We start from the raw sequence: 26,485 nt of genomic DNA on the forward strand, positions 1-26,485 counted from the left end.
ACACTGTCGGACGCGACGTCTTTCCCCCATAATTCGACCACGCTGAACACGATGGTGTGTGTCTCGTATTTTTCCGACTTACCGTTCTTGAGGTATCGTTGTAAAGCTTAGGTCCTCAGCTTTCCCCCACGTCTCTAGCACATTCCTAGCCAGAGATATGAAGACCAATTTTGGTCCTATTTGGACCGCATAGGTGCGTTTTTGGCCATAACTAGCCAAGGGAAGGTCGGACACTGTCGGATACGACGTCTTTCACCATAAATCGACCACGCTGAACACGCTGGTGTGTGTCTTGTATTTTTCTGACTTACCGTTCTTGAGATACAGCCGATTTAGCCTTCTTTTCGAGGCCACGCCCCCTTATCTTGAGAAAGTTGCGTCGGACCTGGTATCGTCGGAAAGCGCAGGTCCTCAGCTATCCACACACGTTGGATTCATGAGTCTAGCACCTTCCTGTCCAAAGTTAGGAACTTATCATCCCTTGATTCACTCGTTTTCTCATTGACACCTGCATGGTGCGACATATAGCGATATCTCGCCAACGGTACATGCCACGGGGATGGTTCAGGCATCGGTGGATTCGTCTCGGCCAGACCTACACGTGGACACCCAACATGAGGCTCGCCGACCCTCCCCGGGCCACTTCCGGTCCGCGTTTTCCAAGGAAAGGAAATTGCCTGATTCATGCTCCTAAGTGGTTTCTGGGATGTCGTCTTTCCATACAACGACAAAACAGGAGTTTTTCAAGGGGGACACGCATTTAACATGGGAGTCTATGGGGGTGCGACATCTAGCGATATCTCGCCAACGGTACTCAGTACTCTTGCAGTAGTTATCAGTACTCTTACAGTAGTTATCAGTACTCTTAATGCAGTTATCAGTACTCTTACAGTAGTTATCAGTACTCTTAATGCAGTTATCAGTACTCTTACAGTAGTTATCTGTACACTTACTGCAGTTATCAGTACTCTTACAGTAGTTATCAGTACACTTACTGCAGTTATCAGTACTCTTACAGTAGTTATCAGTACTCTTACTGTAGTTATCAGTACTCTTACTGCAGTTATCAGTACTCTTACAGTAGTTATCAGTACTCTTACTGCAGTTATCAGTACTCTTACAGTAGTTATCAGTACTCTTACTGCAGTTATCAGTACTCTTGCAGTAGTTATCAGTACTCTTACTGCAGTTATCAGTACTCTTACAGTAGTTATCAGTACTCTTACTGCAGTTATCAGTACTCTTACAGTAGTTATCAGTACACTTACTGTAGTTATCAGTACTCTTACTGCAGTTATCAGTACTCTTGCAGTAGTTATCAGTACTCTTACTGCAGTTATCAGTACTCTTGCAGTAGTTATCAGTACTCTTACAGTAGTTATCAGTACTCTTGCAGTAGTTATCAGTACTCTTACAGTAGTTATCAGTACACTTACTGCAGTTATCAGTACACTTACTGCAGTTATCAGTACTCTTACAGTAGTTATCAGTACACTTACTGCAGTTATCAGTACACTTACAGTAGTTATCAGTACTCTTACTGCAGTTATCAATACTCTTACTGCAGTTATCAGTACTCTTACAGTAGTTATCAGTACACTTACTGCAGTTATCAGTACTCTTACAGTAGTTATCAGTACTCTTACTGCAGTTATCAGTACTCTTGCAGTAGTTATCAGTACTCTTACTGCAGTTATCAGTACTCTTACAGTAGTTATCAGTACTCTTACTGCAGTTATCAGTACTCTTACAGTAGTTATCAGTACACTTACTGTAGTTATCAGTACTCTTACTGCAGTTATCAGTACTCTTACAGTAGTTATCAGTACTCTTACTGCAGTTATCAGTACTCTTGCAGTAGTTATCAGTACTCTTACAGTAGTTATCAGTACTCTTGCAGTAGTTATCAGTACTCTTACAGTAGTTATCAGTACACTTACTGCAGTTATCAGTACACTTACAGTAGTTATCAGTACTCTTACAGTAGTTATCAGTACACTTACTGCAGTTATCAGTACTCTTACAGTAGTTATCAGTACTCTTACAGTAGTTATCAGTACACTTACTGCTCTCAGGTGAGAGATGATGATGAGCCTGTGTACTGAGTCTGATGAAGAGTGTTTGTGAGCTTTGTTTGGCCAGGATGTGAATTAACTAGGAACGGTTTGTCACTATGTGTTGTTTCCACAGAAGAGCAGCCCTGGTCACTCCTGGTGTTTGTACCTGTTTCCATGACGACCAGGAGACAGCTGAGTGTCCAGGTGAGAAGATGGAAATGTGACAGCAGGAGATCAGATGGATGTGAAATCCAGACATGAAGGAAAAGTGATGCTGGTGAAAGAAGTGTTTGACTTGTCTTCTGTCCTGCAGGTTGGAGTCCCATGTGGTCCCAGCATGTGCTTCCTGCTGTGTTAGATCAGGTCCGAGCTACCTGGCGGTGTTAACAACTGGCCTGGTTGGACCAGCAGGTAAGTCTAGATGTTGAACTCTGTACTGTAATGTCTCTCTCTCTGTGTTTGTGCCTCTGGTCAGGTTGGTGTTGCTGGGGATGAAGGTGCTGGAAGAGCTCTGTGGTGTCAGCGATGGTGTTGTCATCTCTGAGATGGGCCTCCATGAGCGGTGTCAGAAGATGGCCATCATCCCTCAGGTGAACAGGAGGTGAGGAACTCAGCAGCTGCATCACCGGGCATCAATACATCTCTACTTCCTTGTCCAAAGGAGTGAAGTGGTTTCTAACTGTTTGTCTTTGTTACAGGATGAACGAGTGGTTTTCCAAAGACGTCAGCCAAGATGGACTCCACGCCACCATCAATTTGTGGACGTGGACGAGGCGAGAGGCGGTGAGTGATGTTGATTGTTGCTGAGGTGAATGCAAATGTGTGTGTGGAAAATGGTAAACTGGAGTTGTACTTCATGTGATTGGTATTGGGCCCAAAGAAATGAGGATAGACAGTGATGATGTTTGTAACCTTTTTGCACCTGACAGAGTTTTGAAAAACATGTGAATCATTAACTTGAACTGTTCCTAACAACGTGTTGTTGTTCCAGAACGTGGGTGCAGTTGGTGTGGCAGGTCCTCCTGCTCAGCCCCCCCCCCCCCCCCCGGTATTGGTCTTCTGGTACCCGAGGATGTGTGTAGTACACAACGAGAGGAATGGCTGCATGTGAGTGAATTGATCAGATCCATTGAAAAAGGCAGCCAGGAAGGAAAAGTGATGGTGGTGAACTCTTGTGGCCTCCTTTGTTAAGTTGTTCTCCTCCAACTGGTCCTTCTCTCTGTTTGTACAGAAGAGGTGTTTGAGAAGATGGACGGAGAAGAGGAAGGAAGTGTGTCTGCAGGTTAGACTGAGGATTTATTGTACATTGACTTGTAGTGCGGATGAGACGGGTTTGATTCAGTGTCATGTTTCTGTAATACTGCAGTTATCAGTACACTTACAGTAGTTATCAGTACTCTTACTGTAGTTATCAATACTCTTACTGCAGTTATCAGTACTCTTACAGTAGTTATCAGTACACTTACTGCAGTTATCAGTACACTTACAGTAGTTATCAGTACTCTTACTGTAGTTATCAATACTCTTACTGCAGTTATCAGTACTCTTACAGTAGTTATCAGTACACTTACTGCAGTTATCAGTACTCTTACAGTAGTTATCAGTACACTTACTGCAGTTATCAGTACACTTACAGTAGTTATCAGTACTCTTACTGCAGTTATCAGTACTCTTGCAGTAGTTATCAGTACTCTTACTGCAGTTATCAGTACACTTACAGTAGTTATCAATACTCTTACAGCAGTTATCAGTACTCTTACTGCAGTTATCAGTACTCTTACAGTAGTTATCAGTACACTTACTGCAGTTATCAGTACTCTTACAGTAGTTATCAATACTCTTACAGCAGTTATCAGTACTCTTACTGCAGTTATCAGTACTCTTACAGTAGTTATCAGTACACTTACTGCAGTTATCAGTACTCTTACAGTAGTTATCAGTACACTTACTGTAGTTATCAGTACTCTTACTGCAGTTATCAGTACTCTTACAGTAGTTATCAATACTCTTACTGCAGTTATCAGTACTCTTGCAGTAGTTATCAGTACTCTTACTGCAGTTATCAGTACTCTTACAGTAGTTATCAGTACTCTTGCAGTAGTTATCAGTACTCTTACAGTAGTTATCAGTACACTTACTGCAGTTATCAGTACTCTTACAGTAGTTATCAGTACTCTTGCAGTAGTTATCAGTACTCTTACAGTAGTTATCAGTACACTTACTGCAGTTATCAGTACTCTTACAGTAGTTATCAGTACTCTTACTGCAGTTATCAGTACTCTTACAGTAGTTATCAGTACTCTTACTGTTGTGACGACCCCACCACTCCACTAGGGGCCTCTGTGTTCTTTGCTGCTTTGCTCTCCCTTTGCAGGTTCAAGGTCGTGGGAGGGTCATCTTCTTGATGAGACACCTGGCTGGTGTGCTGTCTATACCTGCAAAGGGGTTTAGCTCAGGAGGTAGAGTGTTGGGCTGGCAACCGCAAGATTGCTGGTTCGATCCCCGGCTCCTCCTAGCTGAGTGCCTGGTGTCCCTGAGCAAGACACCTCACCACAATTGCTCCTGACGAGCTGGCTCTCGCCCTGCGTGGTTGACTCCGCCGTCAGTGTGTGAATGTGTGAGTGAATGGGTGAATGACAGTCATTCCTGTAAAGCGCTTTGGAGAAAAGCGCTATATAAATGAGGCCATTTACCATTTCTATATAATGCTCACCCTTCTGCAGATCTGGGCTGGCTCTTGCTGCTGCAGCCATTGCTTTGTTCTATTTGTTTGCCACACACTCACACACATGCTTACACTACTGATTAGTGACATTTATATATGTTCTGTTGTTTATGGTCTTGGTTGGTTGTGAATAAATGTTAAGTTAATTTCACTCGATAGTCTGGTCTTCCATCTTTGCCACAGTCAAGAGCCGGGCTGTGACAAGTGGGGGCTCGTCGGTTTTCTTGTTGACCGGGTTGTATTAGTGTAGTTGGTAAGATCTGCTAGGTGTGACGTCAGTGAGCGGTTGTACCATGTTAAGTTCAGTGATTGGTGAATGACTTCACATTCTGTTGACGCGGGAGACTTGGACTAGAGTGGTAAGCAAGGCATTTTTTTTTGTTAATTTAAGTGGCTGTAACAGGAGGAAATTGTGCTAATGTTTTCTGTGTTTTGTCCTATGTGTGATCACTAGAGTTGCCATTGTTTTGTCCCTGATAGGTGAAGAGCAACTTCCCTTGGAAGATTGCTGGGGGGTTTTGTAGTGTGGTGTTAAATGTGGCTGGAGCAGTAGTCTCGGGAGCACGTCCCAAGCTGCTGGTGGGGTCGGCATTTACTGCTTGCTCCACCGGGCTTGCGGGTTTCAGTGCGTAAATACCCACCGCAAAAACGCCTGAAGACTAGGGGGGGGGAGTTAGTTAGTTTTGATTAGGCAGTTAGAGGGACAAGACCACGGTAAGGTTTTTGTTGTGCTGGAGCTGAGTGATGGCTAGTGTGGAGGATTTTTTGCGGGCTCCATCAGAGGAGTGGTTGGAGCGCTGCTCATGGGAACAGTTAGTGAAAATTGCTGAGTATTATGAGTTGGATGTTGGGGATAAAAGAATGAAGGAAAACATTAAGGCAATTGTGAAAGCTAATCTGTTTGAAACAGGGGTTCTCAGACCCAAGTTGCATGTTGCTGGTGCCAGGCTGGATGTTTCGGATGCGCTTGTTAGTGAAGTTGGTTTGACGTTTGAGCAGAGGAGGGAATTGCTTCTGCTGGAAACGGAACGGGAGAGAGCGAAAACGGAACGAGAGAAATTTGTTGTGGAGAGGAAGCGACTTGAGTTGGAGGAGCGTAGGCTGAGTTTGGGTGGATCTGAGACAGGGGTGAGTTTTTCTCCTAGGGTCTCTGGTGTATTTGATGTTGTGGGTAGCTTGCGGTTGGTTCCTCAGTTCTGTGAGCGTGACCCAGACATTTTTTTTCACTCTTCGAGCGTGTGGCCGAGGGTAGGGGGTGGTCCGACTCCGATCGCATGTTACTTTTGCAGTGTGTGTTGACGGGTATAGCACAGGAAGCGTACTCTGCTCTAACTATAGTTGAGAGTAGAGAATATGCGACAGTTAAAGCTGCAGTGTTGCGCTCATATGAGCTTGTACCTGAGGCATATAGGCAGAGGTTCCGGACATGGGAGAAGTCGAGTAGGCAGACACATGTTGAGTTTGCGAGAGAGCAGTGTACTCATTTCAGTCGCTGGTGTTCTGCTGTGAAGGTGGATACTTATGGTGCTCTATGTGATCTAATTGTTTGGAACAATTTAAAAACTCTGTTCCTAGTCATATTGCTGTGTATATCAGTGAGCATAAAGTGAAGACTGCCGCAGAAGCTGCCACCCTAGCAGATGAGTATGTGCTCACACACAGGATGAAACATGAGTATAGCGGTAGAGATAGCAGGAGCGATGCCGGGTTGCTCAGTACTGCAAGTAAGTGGGAGGAAACGCATTATCATGGCCTGAGTAGACCAGGGCGTTCTGTGCAGGGTCGAGTGCCAGTGGACTTAGGGAAGGTGTGCCACTTCTGCAAAGGCCAGGGGCATTGGAAGGCTGACTGTCCCAAAGCTGGACGTGGGAAGGAAGGAGTACAGGTTAAGTCGGCTGCGTGTGCTACCTCTGTGCCATATGTCGGGCCTATTTCTTGTCAGCAGGTGGAGGCTGAAGTGAAGGAAGGTTTGAAGGAGTCGTTCTCGGCTTTTCTGTCTGATGGGTGTGTGTCTTTGGTGGGCAGCGACAGTTCTGTACCTGTAAAAATCCTAAGGGATACTGCTGCTTTTAATTCATATATTGTGAGTTTGGTGTTGCCATTTTCTCATCAATCTGATACAGGAGATTATGTCCTCATGAGATGCATGAGTTTGACAGTGTCACCTGTTCCATTGCACAAATTTGTGTTAAACTGTGGGTTGGTCCAGGGTGAGGTTGCTATGGCGGTGCACCCCGCATTGCCTATTGATGGCGTAGATATCATTCTAGGGAATGATCTGGCAGGCAGTTGTGTGTGGGCTAAGAGTTCACCACCGCCAATTGTGACTACTTCACCCTTGGTTACAGGAGAGCTGGATGGAGGTGCTCGGGGGTTTCCTGAGGTGTTTACAGCTTGTGCAGTAACACGGGCCATGTGCCATGCTGAACGGGACCTTGACCAGATTGAAAAGGGTGACAAGGAGACATTCCCGGTGTCCTTTCCTGATCCTCTTTTGTCTGTTTCCTGCAGTGACCTCATGGCAGAACAGAGAGCAGATTCATCTTTGACATCACTGTATGACAGGGTTGTCACTGTTGCAGATGGAAGGAGCGCTGCTAATGGTTATTTTGTGCAGGATGGATTGTTGGTGAGGAAGTGGATGCCACATGGTGACAATTTTGTTGGTGATCCAGTGTTGCAGGTTGTTGTCCCGACTAAATTTCGCACTGAGGTTCGGAAAGGCCGCCCATGATCACTGTGGGCATTTGGGAGTGCGTAAAACATATGTATATATTTTGCGTTACTTGTTCTGGCCTCGTGTGAAGAGTGATGTGTCCAGCTACATCAGAACATGTTCTACATGTCAGCTAACTGGGAAACCAAATCAGGGAATTAAGCCAGCTCCACTGTACCCTATTCCAGCTATTGCACAACCATTTGAGCATCTGATTGTAGACTGTGTGGGCCCTTTACCTTGTTCTAAATCAGGTAGTAAATACTTACTGACCGTCATGTGTCGGAGTACAAGGTACCCGGCTGCCTATCCATTGCGTAGCATTACTGCTAAGTCGGTGGTAAAGGCGCTCACGCAGTTCATCTCCATTTTCGGTATACCAAAAGTAATTCAGAGTGATCAGGGCTCAAATTTTTCTTCTCGACTGTTTGCTCAAGTGCTAAAGCAGTTAAGGGTTAAACATAACCAGGCTTCCGCATATCATCCTCAGAGTCAAGGGGCCCTGGAAAGATTTCACCAGACTTTGAAGTCTCTGTTGCATGGGTATTGCGTTGAGATGAACCAGGACTGGGAAGAGGGGCTTCCATGGTTGCTGCTAGCCGCAAGGGAGGTGTGGAGCAAGAGAGCACGGGTTTCAGCCCCAACGAACTTGTTTTCGGGCACACGGTGCATGGGCCGTTGACTTTGGTGCATGATCCTGTTGCAAAACAAGAACCGCCTGTAAATTTGATTGATTACATTAATGGTTTTCGACATCGGTTGTATGCAGCAGGAGAATTGGCTAAGGAAAAGTTGGCCTCTGCACAGGTAAAAATGAAGCGTCTGTATGACCGGAAAGCTGGGCAGCATCAGTTTAGTCCTGGTGATCGCGTGTTAGCTTTGTTGCCTATGGTGACTTCTCCATTTCAAGCAAAATTCACTGGTCCTTTCACAGTGTTGCGGCAGGTTTCAGAGCAGAACTACTTGTTGTCAACACCTGAACGTAGGAAATCGACTCAACTCTGCCATGTTAATCTGTTGAAACCCTATTTTGAGCGTGCGCCACCGGTTTCTGATTCTAGTGGCAAGGAGCAGGACCGGTCGGTTAGGTCAGTTTCGGTGGCAGCCACAGTGGAAAGCGGTTCTCCACAGCATTCGGTTGTGCAGCAGGACGATGGTGTGACCCCACCAGATGAGAGTTTGCTGCGAGGCCGGTTAAAAAACTCTGAGACGCTGCGTAACCTAGACACTTTGCTTGGTCAGCTGTCAGTTGAGAGGCGTGCTGAGTTGTCTACGCTAATTGCCAGCTATCATGGGCTGTTTGGTGATACACCGAGCCAAACGCATTTGATTGAACATGACATTGTTGTAGGTGATGCACAGCCTATCCGCCAGCGTTTTTATCGGGTGTCTGAGGGAAAACGTAAGGTGATGGAATCAGAAATAAAGTACATGCTTGAGAATGGTATTGCAGAGCCCTCGTCGTCTAGTTGGGCATCCCCTTGCTTGTTGGTGGATAAGTCTGATAAGAGTCCTCGGTTTTGTACAGACTATCGGAAGGTAAACGGAGTTACCAAGCCTGATGCATATCCACTGCCGCGCATGGAAGATTGTGTGGATCAGGTTGGTTCAGCACAGTATGTCAGCAAATTTGATTTGCTGAAGGGTTACTGGTAAGTACCGCTGTCAAAACGAGCAAAGGAGATTTCTGCTTTTATCACACCCTTTGGCTTGTTTTCCTACAACGTGATGAGCTTTGGACTGCGGTATGCACCTGCAACGTTCCAGCGGTTAATGAATATTGTTGTGTCTGGGTTTTGTTAAAATAATTACCCGTTGGTATAGAACTGGAGGAAGGAGATCGGAGTCAGCTCAAGGTCCAAACAGGGATTTAATCTTGATCAAGAGGAGAATTCACAGAGCAACATGCTGGTCTGTTACAATGTGTAGACTCAAAATGTTGTGAGACGAACATGATATTTATCCATCTTCTTGTGGGTGTGTTTTCACTCAGTTCACAGGGATGGAAGTCATAAACTCCGATGTTTATCTAAACCTTGCATGGGTCGCAAACCCCACCTGGGTCATAAACCACACCCATGTCGCAAAACACCCATGTCGCAAAACACACACAAATGGCCACAGGCCACAGGACACATTTACATTCACCAAACCTTCTCATGTGTAAGTCTTCAGTTCAGTATCTCTCATCAAGAAGTACAAAATTTCCATATCATATCCCTCCTGTTTATGCTGATTCTAAGCATAATCATAACATACATTTTGTGAAGTGTGAGAGCGAAAACCCTATCAGGCAGTTCAAAACATTCTTATTATCCATTATCCTTCTAGAAAGGGAAACTCTCTCACGGTCCCGCTGCCCCGGCAACCACCCACAGGTACTCCATTTAACAAGGCACAGAAATTATATAAAAAATAAGCATAAATTCAAAAGCATTTTGATTACATTGTTGCCCCCAAAAACAAAACATAAATGTCCTCGCCAAGCTAGTCAACCTATCGGGCTTGGCTACGGACCTATCCCTACCTAGTTAAACTATCCCTTGCACGTAAAAAGAACAAAAGAAATGGGGTCACCTTCAATATGTACAAATGCTGTGAATATTTTTCTCCTAAGTGGCTCTAGTCGGCCAATTCAGAAAACTACAACTTCAGTTAGATTTTCTGTAGTCTCATCATAATCAGTAGAATAAACATATAACAGCAATTATCTCTTAGTCCGTAGTGTCCTTATCCTCATCAAAGAGGTTACCATATAAATCATCATCTGTCAGATCAGAAGTAACATTTTCTTGTGCTGCATTCTCATAGTCCCCTCGGTGATCATCGGTGGTGGGGATCCTTTCGTACAGCATAGTTGTTTTAGTCACAGCGGTGTCAATGAGTCTCTGTAACAGTCCTCTCAAACAGGGGATACAACAACATCCACAAACGATTAGAATGGTAATCATTACGGTTACAGATAACATCATAGTTTTTATAGAACCTGCCCATTTTCCAAAAATGTCCTGGAGCCATCCTGTCAGAGGATCTTCAAAACCAGAGTTTTCAGCTAACTCTGCAGATAGGGAGGTCAATCCATTCAACGCCTTAGTGATGCTGCCATCAGGTGCTGTATTGTTAGGAATAAACGTACAACACATATCTCCAAACATTTTACATACTCCTCCTTTTTCAGCCAACAACATATCTAACGCCATCCTATTCTGCCATGCCATTAAACTAGTCTTATCTAACTGTTGATGTATGCCCCCAATTGCTTCCTTAGTGTAATTTAAAAATCTTTGTTGGTTATAATAGACGTAATTTATCCAATCCACATTCTTATTAACGGTTACCCACCAAGCCAGGAGTGATTCAAATCCTGCAGCAACCTGATTTCTGGCTTTAAACTCATCAGGAACACCTCGAGGAACACCAATTGCATCTATATAAACTCTGCTGTCAAAAGATCCTGCTGGTGCATTTCTTTTTGTTCGTAAATTATGTATCGCCACTTTTTCTAATGCCATTGTGTCATATGGTAAAATATATGTCGGCATTAATAATTGTACCATAGCACAAGTTCCCTTCCAATCAGTTGGTAATTTTGCTCTGAGTATCTTACCTCCACAGAACCACCATACATCAGCTCTGGCCATGGTTTGATCATTCACTATGTCATCAGTGACATTGCTCTCGCCCTTAATTACATCAATGATGGTTTTACAGGTTGTCAATACTCCTACTGACACAGTACCTCTGTTTCGTGTCAAGCAGGTATAATTCCCGGTGTATGGCGTAAACCAAGGTGGTTTAATCTGTGATGACACTGGAGGGAACAGAAGTTTCAAAGTGGTGCAGTTTGTAGCACTCTCTGATTTGTATAATTCTAGCATGCAACGAAAACCTTTTGGATCATTATCTGGATTAAGGGGAAAAGGCACTGTGCCTAACCCCGGCCTGGCTGCTGCACATGCTAGACAATTGGAAGAGGATAACTTGCTGTTTCGGGCTGTGTGAACGATCCATTGTAGCCATACATTTGAGTCTGTGAATCCTGTTTCTAGGGCATACGTTTCCTTCATATTTCTTATGTCTATATATTTTACAGGATTATTTTTCATCGAAGTCGGTTTGGTTGGTGTGGCTGTTACAGATGTTGTCTGCTTTCTCGGGCTTGGGGACACTATTATATGGAATATCCCAACCTTGTTTATTCCACTCCCCCATGCTCCCAACACATATGTTCCGTTATCAGTGCGTTTAGGAGTCTTAAGTGTTATTATTACAGGCATGCAATTGTTTGTTTTGCAAATATTTTGTTTTGCAAATATCTTGATAATTTTCAGTCGGTTTTTCAAGTTAGAATTTGGGTTGTATCCCCAAACCTGTGGTCCTGTATTAGCAATTACCCAACTCCACTTCTCACACGCACACCCACCTATATGAACAGTTCTACCCCACGCTTTTCTATATGCGCTGCATACCTCCGTGGTGACACAGATATAATTTTCTGTCTCCGGCCAGTGAAAGTGTTGTCCTGAACAGGGGAAAACCTGACATGCATCAATCTGAGCAATGCAATTCATCCCTTCAGTACATTTTATTATCACTACACCTCTACTAGTGTCCCACCTGGATTGTATTCCTATAGCTCTTTCCCTCATTTTATCGTATACCTGGCCTTGTGTCACTATATTTGAAATAAGGAATGCAATTGTGGTCACACATAAAACAGTTATCAAGCATAGCTTTAAATCCGGCATGGTGAATGTTTCTACTTATCTGACAGTGGTATTTGTGCTCTTTTGCAGTGTGTGAGATGGATCCAAGTCTGTCTTTCAGCTATGCGGACTGCTGTGGGTGTAGACAGTAACACTTGATAGGGTCCTTCCCAGCGGGGAGCTGACCAATTCTTTCGCCTCAGGACTTTGATAAACACCCAATCTCCTGGGTTTATTGGCCCTCCTGTTGGTGCTCCTGGGTTTATTGGCCCTCCTGTTGGTGCTCCTGGGTTTATTGGCCCTCCTGTTGGTGCTGGATCTGTAGGAGGAGATACTGTAGACATAACACTTTTGTTCTTCATCATTTTTGACATGTAGTCAACGATTGTTTCAGTCAATCTTGTATCATCTCCCTTTGTATCTTTTAGCGGTACCCTAAATGGCCTTCCATATAATATTTCAAATGGTGATAATCCTGTACTGTTAGGTTGAATGTGTAAGCTTAATGCTACAGCTGGTAGACATGTTACCCAACTCTTCCCTGTTTCTTCCATAGCCTTCCTCAGTTTTGCTTTAATAGTTCCATTGTTTCTTTCCACCAGTCCTGCTGACTGTGGATGATAACTACAATGGAACCTGAGTTGGATTGAAAATATTTCCGATAGCTTTTGTATTACTTGATTCCTAAAATGAGGACCGTTATCACAATAAATCTTTTCTGGAAAACCATACCTTGGAGCTATTATTGTAGCTAAAATTTTGGCCACAGTTATTGCATCATTGTTCACTGTTGGTGTAATTTCTACCCATTTGGAGAACATATCCACTATTACTAAACAGTATTTCTTTCCTTCAGCTTTGTTTAATTCAATAAAATCCATACAGATACATTGGAATGGGTATGTCGCTTCTGGGAATTTACCTGGTTTAGGACGTAGTCTACCTTGAGCATTATGTTTAGAGCAAATCAATCATGAGGCACAAAATTTTTTTGTGTAATTGTGAAATCCATATGTAGTAAAAATGTTCTCTATTGTGGATACCATCCCTCCTGTTGAGACATGGGTAATCCCATGACTCAATATCGCAGCAAATCTAAATAAATTTTTTGGTAGTATAGGCTTTCCGTCGAGGCTCTCCCAAATCCCCGTTTCTGTCTGTGTGGCTCCTTTATTTCGCCACATGTTTTTCTCAGTCTCAGGTGAACTATTTTGCATGTCTCTCGAAATGTCATGATCTATATGTGTAAGCGTAGTCTCAGTAGTATAAATGTCATCTACATTTTTCTGAGTAGCAGCCGCTCGTTTTGCTTCCTCGTCCGCTTTTTTATTTCCCATTGAAATAAAATCTTTACCCGTAGTATGTGCAGCACACTTGCATATTGCAACTTTTCTTGGCAGTTGAATGGCATCCAGTAGCTGCAAAATGAGATCTTTATGCGTAATAGGTTTCCCTGTAGATGTTACCATGCCTCTATTTTTCCACTGTTGTGCAAACACGTGAAGTGTCGAGAATGCATACTGGCTATCTGTATACAGTTATATCTTTATTTCTCCCTATTTTGCACGCCTCTGTAAGTGCAACAAGTTCTGCTGCCTGCGCAGAGAAATGCGACGGTAAGGAGCCTGACTTCAAAACCTTGTCAGATGTTACTACAGCATATCCACTTACATTTGTCCCGTCAGGATTCTTTTTACATGAGCCATCTACAAATATCACAATATCAGCAGCATCAAGTGGTACATCAGTGAGATCTGGTCTTGGTAAAACTCTAGCACTAGTTTCTCCTACACAATCATGTGCTATTCCATCTGTTTCATTTGGTAGCAGGGTTGATGGGTTTAATGTAGTGCATCTCTCTATAGTGAGATGTGGCTGTGACAGTAGGATAGTCATACAACTAAGATGTCGCGCTGGTGACATAAAGGCTATTTTGTTCTGCATTAGAAGTGCTGAGACCGCATGTGACACCAGAAGTGTCAGTGGGTGAAATAACACTATAGAAGCAGAACTCTGCACACTGAGTGCAGCTGCCTGTACTGCCTGCAAACAAGGTGGCATAGCCTTTGTGATGTTATCAAGTTTTGATGAATAATATGCAATAGGTCTCTGTTTTCCTCCAAATGGTTGTGTTAGAACACTAGTCATAAAACCAGATCTTGCATCGCAAGTCTGAACAAATGGCTTTGAGTAATCAGGGAAAGCTAATACTGCAGAGCTCACTAGAACTTGTTTGAGTCTAACAAAAGCATCATTAGTTTCTTGAGTCCATGTTATTTTGTCTTGAGCTGCCATAGGCTGGTCATATATAGCATTTTGGAGCGGTTGTGCTATTTCAGCATAATTAGCAATCCATTGTCTGCAAAAATTAGTCATACCTAAGAAAGACATCATTTGTTTTTTGGTTGTAGGTTTTGGTGCTTGTAAAATAGCTGTTTTCCTTTTTTCGTCTAGATGTTTACCTGACTGTGAAATATTAAAACCTAAATATTTTACAACCGTTTGCCACAATTGTAATTTATTTTTGCTGACCTTATGTCCTTGTTCAGCTAAGAACTTTAATAGAGCTAAGGTATCTGTTTTGCAATCTATTTCAGTTTTAGACGCTATTAAGATGTCATCCACATATAATAGTATCTGGCTTTTACACGGGGGTTCAAATTTTGCTAAGTTTGCAGACATGGCCATAGAAAAGATAGTTGGACTTTCACAGTAACCTTGAGGTATTCTCGTGTATGTATATTTTCTACCCTCAAACTGGAATGCAAACCAGAATTGTGAATCTCTATGTACTGGAACTGAGAAGAATGCGTTTGCCAGATCTATTACTGAGAAGTATTTTACTTTCGGGTCCAGATCGTTTAATAAAGTATGTGGATCAGGAACTAAAGGAGCTCTTGGTATTATTGCTCGATTTACTGCTTGCAGATCCTGAACCATGCGCCATCCTTGTGACGGTGCCGCCTTCTTTACAGGGAATAATGGTGTATTACATGGTGAATCTGGACACTCTCTGATTATCCCTCCAGCCAATAAATCCTTGATTATTGGCCGTATTCCTGTTATTGCTTCTTGTTTCAATGGATATTGTCTTTGGTAGGGCCTAAATGAACCCTTCGGGGTTATTTCTACTGGTCATATACCCCGTATTAGCCCTACATCTGCTGTCCCTTTAGACCATAGTTTTTCAGGAACAACTTTCAGTTCCTCTTCTTCTTTATCAGTCAGTAAGTATCATTCTGTCATTTGAGACATTTGTATTTTTGTCATCCTGCAGGCTTCCATGCCCAACGGGGTTGGAATTACTCCTATTCCTAATTTTTCCATTAAATCTCTCCCTAACAGATTCACTGGACACAGGTTTGAGATTGCAACCACTGCTAAGACTGTTGTATTTGTCTTTAGATCGGTAATTGACACCGGTTGACTAAGTGGCTCAGTGACTATGTGTCCTGTCGCAGATTTAACCTTCATGCCTTTACCATGTTGGAGTGGCAGTCTATCACCGCCTTCATCTTTTCTGATTATTGTTCTACATGCTCCCGTATCGCATAGAAAACAAGTTTTATGATTATTAACCAACAGAGTGACTATCGGTTTTTGATTCATGCTTAAAAATATTTCAGCGCTTTCTAGTGAACATACTTCTTCCTCCTCATCTTCTGTGTCTTGGTGTGTGTGTGTGTGTGTGTGTGTGACTGTGCATGACCTGATTTATTGGCTAGTCACGCCGATGAATCATCAACTCGTCTGGGTCTCCCTGCTCCTCCTCTCCCCCGCCAGCCTCCTTGATTTCTTACCCTTTCGATGAGTCCCTGACTCTGTTTGCCTGGCTGGTCCGTCTCCCCTCTGTGGTTGGCCCCGTCACCGCCCCCTCTTCAGAGGACCTGGCCTCCTGTCCCAAACGAGGCTATATGAGCCCCGCGGTGGAGGTCTTTCAGAGGATTTCTATTTCCTCTGCCTTAAGGTCTTCAGGTCCTCTGGTACGAAGAGAGGGAAAGATATTGGGGCCCCACGTTGGGCGCCAAAGTGTTAAAATAATTACCCGTTGGTATAGAACTGGAGGAAGGAGATCGGAGTCAGCTCAAGGTCCAAACAGGGATTTAATCTTGATCAAGAGGAGAATTCACAGAGCAACATGCTGGTCTGTTACAATGTGTAGACTCAAAATGTTGTGAGACGAACATGATATTTATCCATCTTCTTGTGGTTGTGTTTTCACTCAGTTCACAGGGATGGAAGTCATAAACTCCGATGTTTATCTAAACCTTGCATGGGTCGCAAACCCCACCTGGGTCATAAACCACACCCATGTCGCAAAACACCCATGTCGCAAAACACACACAAATGGCCACAGGCCACAGGACACATTTACATTCACCAAACCTTCTCATGTGTAAGTCTTCAGTTCAGTATCTCTCATCAAGAAGTACAAAATTTCCATATCAGGTTTGAAGGATGTGCCGTTTACTTGGATGACGTTGTGGTTTATAGCAATACCTGGGAGGAGCATTTGGTTCGCATCAGGACGTTGTTTGAACGTCTGAGTGAAGCGCGTCTTACTGTAAATTTGGCAAAGTGTGAGTTTGCTAAGGCTACTGTCACCTACCTTGGTAAAGTAGTGGGTCAGGGGCAAGTGCGGCCAGTGCAAGCAAAAGTCTCTGCTATAGCAAAGTATCCTGTGCCAGCCAATAAAAAGGAACTGCAACGTTTTCTTGGTCTGGTGGGCTATTACCGCAGTTTCTGCAAAAGCTTCTCAACTGTGGCAGCCCCTTTAACAGATTTGTTAAAGGGAAAAGCGAAATACGTCTGGTCGTTGGCCTGTCAGCAAGCTTTTGAGAACATTAAAAATGTTCTGTCCTCTCCTCCTATTCTAGCTGCTCCGCAAATGGATAATCCTTTTATTCTACATGTACAGTGCCTTGAAAAAGTATTCATACCCCTTGAACTTTTTCACATTTTGTCACTCTACAACCACAAACTTAAATGTATTTTATTGAGATTTTATGTGATAGACCAACACAAAGTAACACATAATTGTGAAGTGGAACGAAAATGATACATGGTTAACAAAAATTTAAGCAAATAAAAATCTGAAAAGTGTGGTGTGCATTTGTATTCAGCCCCCTCTACTCTGATACCCCTAAATAAAATGCAGTGCAATCAGTTGCCTTCAGAAGTCACCTAATTAGTTAATAGAGTCCTTCTGTGTGTAATTTAGTATCAGTATAAATACAACTGTTCTGTGAAGGCCTCAGTGCTTTGTTAGAGAACACTAGTCAACAAAGAGCATCATGAAGACCAAGGAACTCACCAGACAGGTCAGGGAAAACGTTGTGGAGAAGTTTAAAGCAGGGTTAGGTTATAAAAAAATATCCAAAGCTTTGAACATCTCAAGGAGCACTGTTCAATCCATCATCCAAAAATGGAAGAAGTATGCCACAACTGCTAACCTACCAAGACATGGCCGTCCACCTAAACTGACAGACCGAGCGAGGAGAGCACTAGTGAGAGAAGCTGCCAAGAGGCCCATGGTCACTCTCAAGGAGTTGCAGAAACCCACAGCTCAGGTGGGAGAATCTGTCCACAGGACAACTATTAGTCGTGTACTCCACAAATCTGGCCTTTATGGAAGAGTAGCAAGAAGAAAGCCATTGTTGAAAATCAGACATAAGAAGTCCCGTTTGCAATTTGCCACAAGCCGTGTTGGGGACACAGCAAACGTGGAAGAAGGTGCTCTGGTCAGATGAGACCAAAGTAGAACTTTTTGGCCTGAATGCAATGCGCTATGTGTGGCAGAAAAGTAACACTGCTCATCACCCTGAACACACCATCCCCACTGTGAAACATGGTGGTGGCAGCCTCATGCTGTGGGGATGCTTTTCTTCAGCAGGGCCAGGGAAGCTGGTCAGAGTTGATGGGAGGATGGATGGAGCTAAATACAGGGCAATCCTGGAAGAAAACCTGTTGGAGGCTGCAAAAGACTTGAGACTGGGAAGGAGATTCACCTTCCAGCAAGACAATTACCCTAAACATACAGCCAGAGCTACAATGGAATGGTTTAAAACAAAGAATATTCATGTGTTAGAATGGCCCAGTCAAGGTCCAGACCTAAATCCCATTGAGCATCTGTGGCAAGACTTGAAAGTTTCTGTTCACAGACGCTCTCCATCAAATCTGGTTGAGCTTGAGCTATTTTGCAAAGAAGAATGGGCAAAAATTTCAGTCTCTAGATGTGCAAAGCTGGTAGAGACATACCCCAAAAGACTTGCAGCTGTAATTGCAGCGAAAGGTGGCTCTACAAAGTATTGACACAGGGGGGCTGAATACAAATGCACACCACACTTTTCAGATTTTTATTTGCTTAAATTTTTGTAAACCATGTATCATTTTCCTTCCACTTCACAATTATGTGTTACTTTGTGTTGGTCTATCACATAAAATCTCAATAAAATACATTTAAGTTTGTGGTTGTAGAGTGATAATATGTGAAAAAGTTCAAGGGGTATGAATACTTTTTCAAGGCACTGTAGATGCGAGCGACGTGGGGGTAGGTGCTGTCTTGTCCCAAAATGATGATGGTGGAGTTGAACGACCGGTGACTTTCTACTCCAAGAAATTTAATTCCTTTCAGAGGAACTATTCTGTCATCGAGAAGGAAACGCTAGCACTCATCTGGGCATTACAGCATTTTGAAGTCTACATTGATTCTGGTAGCATCCCCTTGGTGGTTTATACAGATCACAATCCTATCACCTTTTTGCAGTCTCTACATTGCCCAAACCGTAGATTGATGAGATGGGTTTTGTTCCTGCAGCCTTATTGTTTGGACATCCGTCACATAAAAGGTAATGTTGTGGCGGATGCTTTGTCGAGAACACCTCGCTCTTAGATTCACTTGTAATGTTACATTTTCCTGGTTTCATGTCTCTTTGCTGTACTCTTAAACTGCTTCTCCAGGCGCCGGAGTTGCTGGGTCACAGTGGGGTCTGCTTGGTGGCCAGGTATGTTCTTCTGAGCGGGTCAGTATTATACCAACGGTTGAGCTGGATTATTTGAGGGTGGTTTTGTATGTCCTTGGTAGGATTCCTTGTAAATATTTGGTTAAAAACGAGGGCTATACTTCTATAACAAAAAAAAGGTAGTGCATTTATTCTCTTTAGTGGTTATGAGTAGATCGTTTAGTGAAATTTTGTGTAGTTGTGGCTGGCCGGCATTCCTGGGGGGAATCCCCTTTTTAAGGGGGAGGGTGTGACGACCCCACCACTCCACTAGGGGCCTCTGTGTTCTTTGCTGCTTTGCTCTCCCTTTGCAGGTTCCAGGTCTTGGGAGGGTCGTCTTCTTGATGAGACACCTGGCTGGTGTGCTGTCTATATAATGCTAACCGTTCTGCAGATCTGGGCTGGCTCTTGCTGCTGCAGCCATTGCTTTGTTCTATTTGTTTGCGACACACTCACACACCTGCTTACACTACTGATTAGTGACATTTATATATGTTCTGTTGTTTATGGTCTTGGTTGGTTGTGAATAAATGTTAAGTTAATTTCACTCGATAGTCTGGTCTCCCATCTTTGCCACAGTCAAGAGCCGGGCTGTGACACTGTAGTTATCAGTACTCTTACTGCAGTTATCAGTACTCTTACAGTAGTTATCAATTCAATTCAATTCAATTTTATTTATAGTGTCAAATCACAACAGAAGTCATCTCAGGACACTTAACACATTGAGCCGGACTAGAATACGCTCATCAGTACTCTTAATGCAGTTATCAGTACTGATACAGATGGCAGAGTTTAATAAAGATACATAATAATAAATAGTCACAGTAAAGTCAGTTTTATTTAATTCGTGAAAGATTGTTTGTCCTCCTGCTTCTTCACATGATTTAAATACATTTCCTTGTGTCCCCTCCTTGTCTGCTCTCCTCTGCACCTCCTTTCTTGTCTCCTTATCTCCTCTCCTTGTCTGTTCCTTCCCTTGTCTGTTCCTCTCCTTGTCTCCTCTCTTGTGTCCTCTCCTTGTCTCATCTCCTTGTCTCCTCTCTTGTGTCCTCTCCTTGTCTCCTCTCTTGTGTCCTCTCCTTGTCTCCTCTCTTGTGTCCTCTCCTTGTCTCCTCTCCTTGTCTCCTCTCTTGTGTCCTCTCCTTTTCTCCTCTCTTGTGTCCTCTCCTTGTCTCCTCTCTTGTGTCCTCTCCTTGTCTCCTCTCCTTCTCACCTCTCTTGTGTCCTCTCCTTGTCTCCTCTCTTGTGTCCTCTCCTTGTATCCTCTCTTGTCTCTTGTCTCCTCTGATTGTCTTTGTCCCCTCTCCCCATTTCCTTGTGTCCTCTCCTTGTCTCCTCTCTTGTCCCCTCTCCCCGTCTCCTCGTGTCCTCTCTTGGTTTCCTTTCTGCAGGCGTCCACCGGCGAGCTCCTTCGTTGTCTTTCTGATTTTCTTTGTCGTCGTTGTGTCAAACTGAAGGAGCTTTCGTCCAATCAGATTGTCCTCTGGTTCAGAAACGTTGACAGAGCGCTGCTGGTTCAAGGCTGGCAGGTCAGGGTTTGATTCATCAGACCTCTATGAGTACCCCCGACCTCTAGTACTGGTCCCTAAACCTCTAGTAGTGGTCTTGAGACCTGTGGAGTACCTCCCCGACCTCTATTGTCCCTTAGCCTCTAGTACTGGTCTCCAGACATCTAGTGCTCGCCCCTTAACCTCTAGTACTGATCCCTAAACCCACACAAGTACCCTCCAGACCTCTGGTACAGGTAATTTCGATCTGTAGTACTGGTCCCTAGTACTAGGGATTCTCTGTAGTAGTAGTACTGTTGTCTCTGAAGTACTTGTTCCTATCCCCCTACAGGACCAGTGCTTCATCAGTCCTGCCAGTCTGGTTTTTGTGTACCTGCTGTGCAGGGAGGCTGTGGACGAGGACACGTCTTCAGAACAGGAGCTCCACGCCATCTCCCTCACCTGTCTTTACCTGAGCTACTCCTACTTGGGTAACGAGATCTCATACCCCCTGAAACCTTTCCTGGTGGAGTCCAGTCGTGATGCATTCTGGGAACGAGCGCTGGAGCTGATCAAGTGGTTGAGCGCCAACATGTTGCGAATCAACGCCGACCCACATTTCTTCACAGAGGTTTTTCAGGACCTGAAGAACCAGGGAGGAGCAAGGGTGAAAGAGGAGAAAGAAAAGGACAAAGGAAGGGAAGATGAGCAAAGACAGGAAACAGAGAAAGAGGAGAAGGAAAACGGTGGAGGAAACAGGATGGACGATCTGGATCGATGATCTGGATTTTCAACAGAGACGAAAACAGAGAAGAGAGCGAGAGGAAACCACAGTATTTGTCAACCAGACTTGCCCAGCAGCTGTTGACCGCCAGACGTGTGAATGTAAGCTGGCTGCTCCTGCAGCTTTAACGCTGTTGCCATGGCGACTGACGGACAGTCAGATGTCTGAACATTCAGATAGTTCATGACCTATGACCTCCTGCTGAACACAGGCTGAAACGTGGACACCAAGTCACTATAACTGCATGCTGTCGATCAAAAACAACAGTATCTTCTGATTGTACCATTGTGGATGTATTATATTTACCATGTTCTTGGTTCCTGTTTGTTGCGTCACTAACATTTCAGATGTATGACATTAAAACCTTGATGATTGAGTTCATTTCTGCTGATATTGATTTTCTTTCAGGCTTCTGACTTATAGAAGTTACGGCTCAGTTTTGCCTTGAACCAGCTCTTAGTTATGCTGCTATAAGGCTAGACTGCCTGGGGATTTATAACGACACACTGAGCATCTCTCTCTCTCTTTCTTTCTTTCTCTCTTTCTCTCTCTCTCTCTATGTTCCCCGGAGTCCCTGTGCTTTCTCGCCTAGCAGGTTTCCCTGGACCGTGTTGGAACCTGATCCTGACCGCACCGACACCGTGATCTTGGTTGGTCTTACTCACTGCTAGTATTTTTAAGGTGGCTGACTATTGATTCAAGAAATTGACTAAAATCTGCCTCCCTACTGTTAGTAACTTGACTCCTCCCATTGGAAAGGAAATTGTAACCATTATTATTCACAAACTTATAAAGTAACTTCCATACATCAGAGTCAAATAAAAGGTATACAGCATAATATTCTGTACTATAAACACCTAAACAAAAAACATCCACTCTCCACCTCCAAGCGGAGACTCTTCAATGGGATTTAGGAAAGGAGAGTAATGTGGTCGGAACACCATGACCATCCTTGGATGGGTAGTGAACCAGGCCCTGATGAGCGGGCCACATTGTACCACACAATGACAGCTTGGTAGGTGAGGCCCTACGAGACCTCTGTCATTTTAAGGGATGAAATGTAAATAAAGGCGGTCCAAGAAGATGAGGAGCTTCTGTGTGTTGTATCGGCCAAGACTGGGAATGTGAGTGGCCACACCATTCTCCGAAATGGCAGCACACAGTTATATTGCCCCCTCGCTGGCCTGGGACATCCACCATAATATTGCGGCCACGTCCTCGGCCCTTGGCCAGGTTGAAACGTCCTCGGCCCTTGGCCAGGTTGAAACCAGCCTCATCCACAAACACAAGGATGTCAGGGGTCTCATTTCTTCATCACAATGTTACAGATCTCTTGTTCTTGTTGTTGATTGAGAAGTTTTCTTCTGCCACCCTTGCCAGGTTGTCGTTGAATCCTAGACATAGAATTCAAAGGACATCACTCCATTTGTAATGTATGCCTTATGTATTTCTTACAGAATGAGTTACCAATGAAATTGTATTGTTGCTACAGTAACAGTAACTTTACCACTATTGTAATGCATCACTGAACAGTGACTGGAATACTACTGTAAACTGTATCATCAATAATTCCATATTTTCTCCAATATTTATCTTGTCATTATTAGTATCATAACATCCCATTGAGGACCATTACTGCACACACAGTGTCTCAATCCTTCAAAAACAAAGAAAAGTGCAAAATTTAAAAGCACTCAATATGGCTTAAAGGGATCCTTCACCCATCTGCATTAAGCTTTTGTAATGGCAATTAACATTTATGTGTCATATAACGATGTATTACAGATCTGTCACTGCCATTTCACATGAAGACCCATCTCACAAGCAGCTGCAACAGCAAAGCGCTGCCTTATCGCGAAGGTCTTCTGATCCTGGACACTGTGTGCTTTTGCAAGGCCATTTGAATATAATGAGCAAAAAATTGTTACTCACTTGCACAAACAGTTTCACACACACATCGACTTGAACAAAAGACAGCACTGACACACACACCTGTCTCAAGATTATAAAGTATCTCTGCTCTTTCGCCATCTTTGTACTCTCCTGCAGACTCTGTATGACTTTTACCTTTGAAGCTTCAAATAAAAGACAAAGACAAAGACAATTGTAGTGTTTGAAGTAAGTTTTCTTATCCACCGGAGCTGTGTTAACAAAAGGAAGGTTAAAGAATTACCACAACACTTTGTATGGTTATAAACCCAGTAGTATTTTTGAACGGTTGTCCCTTGTTTCCTCAGAGACGTCTTAAGAATCCTGAATAAATCCAGCTGTTGGCGATGTTGTTTTCACCAGGATGCAGATGTGTGATGACCATGGCCGGTTGAGGATTAGGGATAAGGGATGAAGTGGGATGACAGTAGCTACCATGAGCTATTGGCCCTGAAAACACGGGTCCGAGGTCAGTGGGGCCACATCATGGTTGCGATTGAGTTATTTTCCAGTCGGCGAAGTGAAACTTCAGTATCTTTAACCTGATGTTGCAGTAAAATGTGATCCAGCTGAGTTTGGATGTTTCCAATGTGAACATGATTAGTAAATGTTGTGTTTATATTGTAATTAAAAACAGTGAATTAAACATTGTGATTTTATTTTCTAAATACATGTTTTAGGTTGGGGACATTCTAAAACCATCTGTATTCTAATAAACCCACTGGCACAAGTTGTATCATCCTTTTGTTTAATGAGATGGCTCCATCTAGTGGCTGATGATGGATAGGAACCACTAATATTGGCTGGTGGCACTAAGTGTTGCTTATAAGGTGTGTTAAATTGAATTTCCAATTTAATGTAGTCAATATAAATGTAACCTAATTACCATATTCTTTTTTTTTTAAAGATTTTATTAGGCATAGACGCCTCTATTAGCAGTGGACAGATAGGAAACATAGGAGAGAGAGGGGTTCTGACAACACACACACACACACACACACACACACACACACGCTGCTAACACATATGTACATATGCACATTGTTGTAGTTCATTATTTTACACTGTAACGAATTGCTGTAAATTTGCGGTGGATTTACAACAGTAGCCTACTGTATTTTATAATAATCGTAAAATACTGTAAAATATTCATCCCTCGCATGTAAATTAACAGTTAAATCAGTCATTTAACAATAACAGTAGATAACTGAAATGTAACAGCATAAAACAGTATTTAAATAAATAACGGTAGATGCGCTGTAAAATTATCATAACCCAGTTATCCTACTGTCATGTTCTGTAATCCAAAAAACTTTTAAATTCTAAATTATACTGTTCGATAAATTACAGTAGATGCGCTGTAAAACAACCACAACACCCACCGTTATTTTACGTTCATATACTGTACGGTAATATACTGTTAAAGTAAATAACAGTAGTTGCATTGTAAAAATAACAGTAAATTACTGGTGTCCCTGCTGCCAGTAATTTACTGTTATTTTACAGTGAAATTTGTTACTATAAAAAATACTATAGTATTTTGTATTGTATTTTGCACTGCTCTGTTATTTATACTCTTGCTGTTGTAACCCTGCAGTGTGTCACTGTCGGACTAATACAGGATTTTATTTAATAGGACATGAATAATACAAATGAATTGAATATAAGGAAAGTTAGTCATAATGCATCATGTGAAATATGAAATATGATATAAGTGTGTGTATGTATAAGTGATATGCATATCCTGCATCTAACATTGGTTGTTTATGAAAGACAGATAATGCACACAGACATAGCTGTCATGTCATCAGGAGATTCACGCGGGGCGGATGTAGAGGTAGAGGGATCATCCCTCTTCCTCTACATCCTCCTCCTGTACCGTCCACTGTATAAAAAATAAAATAAGTGTGTGTGTGTGTGTGTGTGTGTGTGTATGTGTGCGTGCGCGTGCATAAAGTCATATTTTAATGTAAAGAAGGTGCCGTGTTTCACCGCAGTCAATTAAAGGAAGCACGTGGCCATGTGATGAAAGTAAACCAATAGGGTAGCAGTGAGCACTGCATGAAAAGTGGGATTTTCGTCAGTTAGCGGCCCTGTAAATTGATGTGGAAGTTCAGGTTTACGACTGCAAACGGCAATTTGCAGGAAACACCGAAAACTGACGTAAATTGCCGGGAATTGACGTGGGCCTTGCTTGGCAGTTGTCCCCCCATGACCCCCCTCCCCGTAATCCTAGGGGAGGCTTTAACATGTAAATGAAAATGCTGTGAGCTATACAAATGCAAATCAGGGTAGCAGGGGGAGTTTTCCACCAGGTGACATTTTTCTGAAAGGTGTTAACTTCATTTCATCTTCATTCAAAGATATAACTTAATTTCATCTTCATTCAAAGATACACAAAACAATTTGCTTCAACAATTACTTTTAATCAGGCTTTGCCACAAAGGTAAAATGTACATTCATGCAAACAACATCACAGTCTCCTAGAGCTCAACCACTGTGCATAGTGGTATGACTACAGTGACCCTTTCTGTGCTTAAATGCACAGTGGATGTGTTAACCACACATCTCCCAGCAATGCGCTCAACAGGCAGAAATGATGCTGGGTATGACGTGTCTGTTCCTTGCAAGCTCCAAACTTCTATTGGCTTTCCATAAAAATGTCTGTCCGGATGGGGATGAAGCCAGGAAACTTGCGCAATAACATGTTTAAATGCAGTACCTTTTGACACAACATTAACAACTATAAACTGCTTTATAATGGCTGGTCGTAGTTCTGCTAGAGGGTCAAGGATGGGTTCATAGATCATAGATCTCGGCTGTGTTCGAAATGCCATACTAACGTCCTACTCGTACTTAATTGTGACGTAAATTTGAGTACGTAGTGCGTTCCACTGCATGAAAAGTGGGATTTTCGTCAGTTAGCGGCCCTGTAAATTCCCGTGGAAGTTCAGGTTTACGACTGCAAGCGGCAATTTGCAGGAAACACAGAAAACTGACGTAAATTGCCGGGAATTGACGTGGGCCTTGCTTGGCAGTTGTCCCCCCATGACCCCCCTCCCCGTAATCCTAGGGGAGGC

The 26,485-nt window shown here is 43.2% G+C and overlaps 1 protein-coding gene across 1 annotated transcript; it reads left to right on the forward strand.

The window, feature by feature from the left end:
* Nucleotides 1-559: 559 nt before the first annotated feature.
* LOC311010236 (uncharacterized protein) lies at nt 560-21,820 on the forward strand (the record flags this gene model as incomplete). Its single annotated transcript, XM_084040779.1, has 9 exons — nt 560-648; nt 2,191-2,261; nt 2,371-2,437; nt 2,533-2,658; nt 2,756-2,840; nt 3,049-3,064; nt 3,289-3,339; nt 20,547-20,734; nt 21,045-21,820. 9 exons carry the CDS (start codon nt 560-562, stop codon nt 21,471-21,473), a joined length of 1,122 nt encoding a protein of 373 aa, XP_083896905.1. The 3' UTR covers nt 21,474-21,820.
* Nucleotides 21,821-26,485: the final 4,665 nt, after the last annotated feature.

The sequence above is a fragment of the Eutrigla gurnardus genome (assembly GCF_963514095.1).
Source record: "Eutrigla gurnardus genome assembly, contig: SCAFFOLD_61, whole genome shotgun sequence".
NCBI classification, from domain to species: domain Eukaryota; kingdom Metazoa; phylum Chordata; class Actinopteri; order Perciformes; family Triglidae; genus Eutrigla; species Eutrigla gurnardus.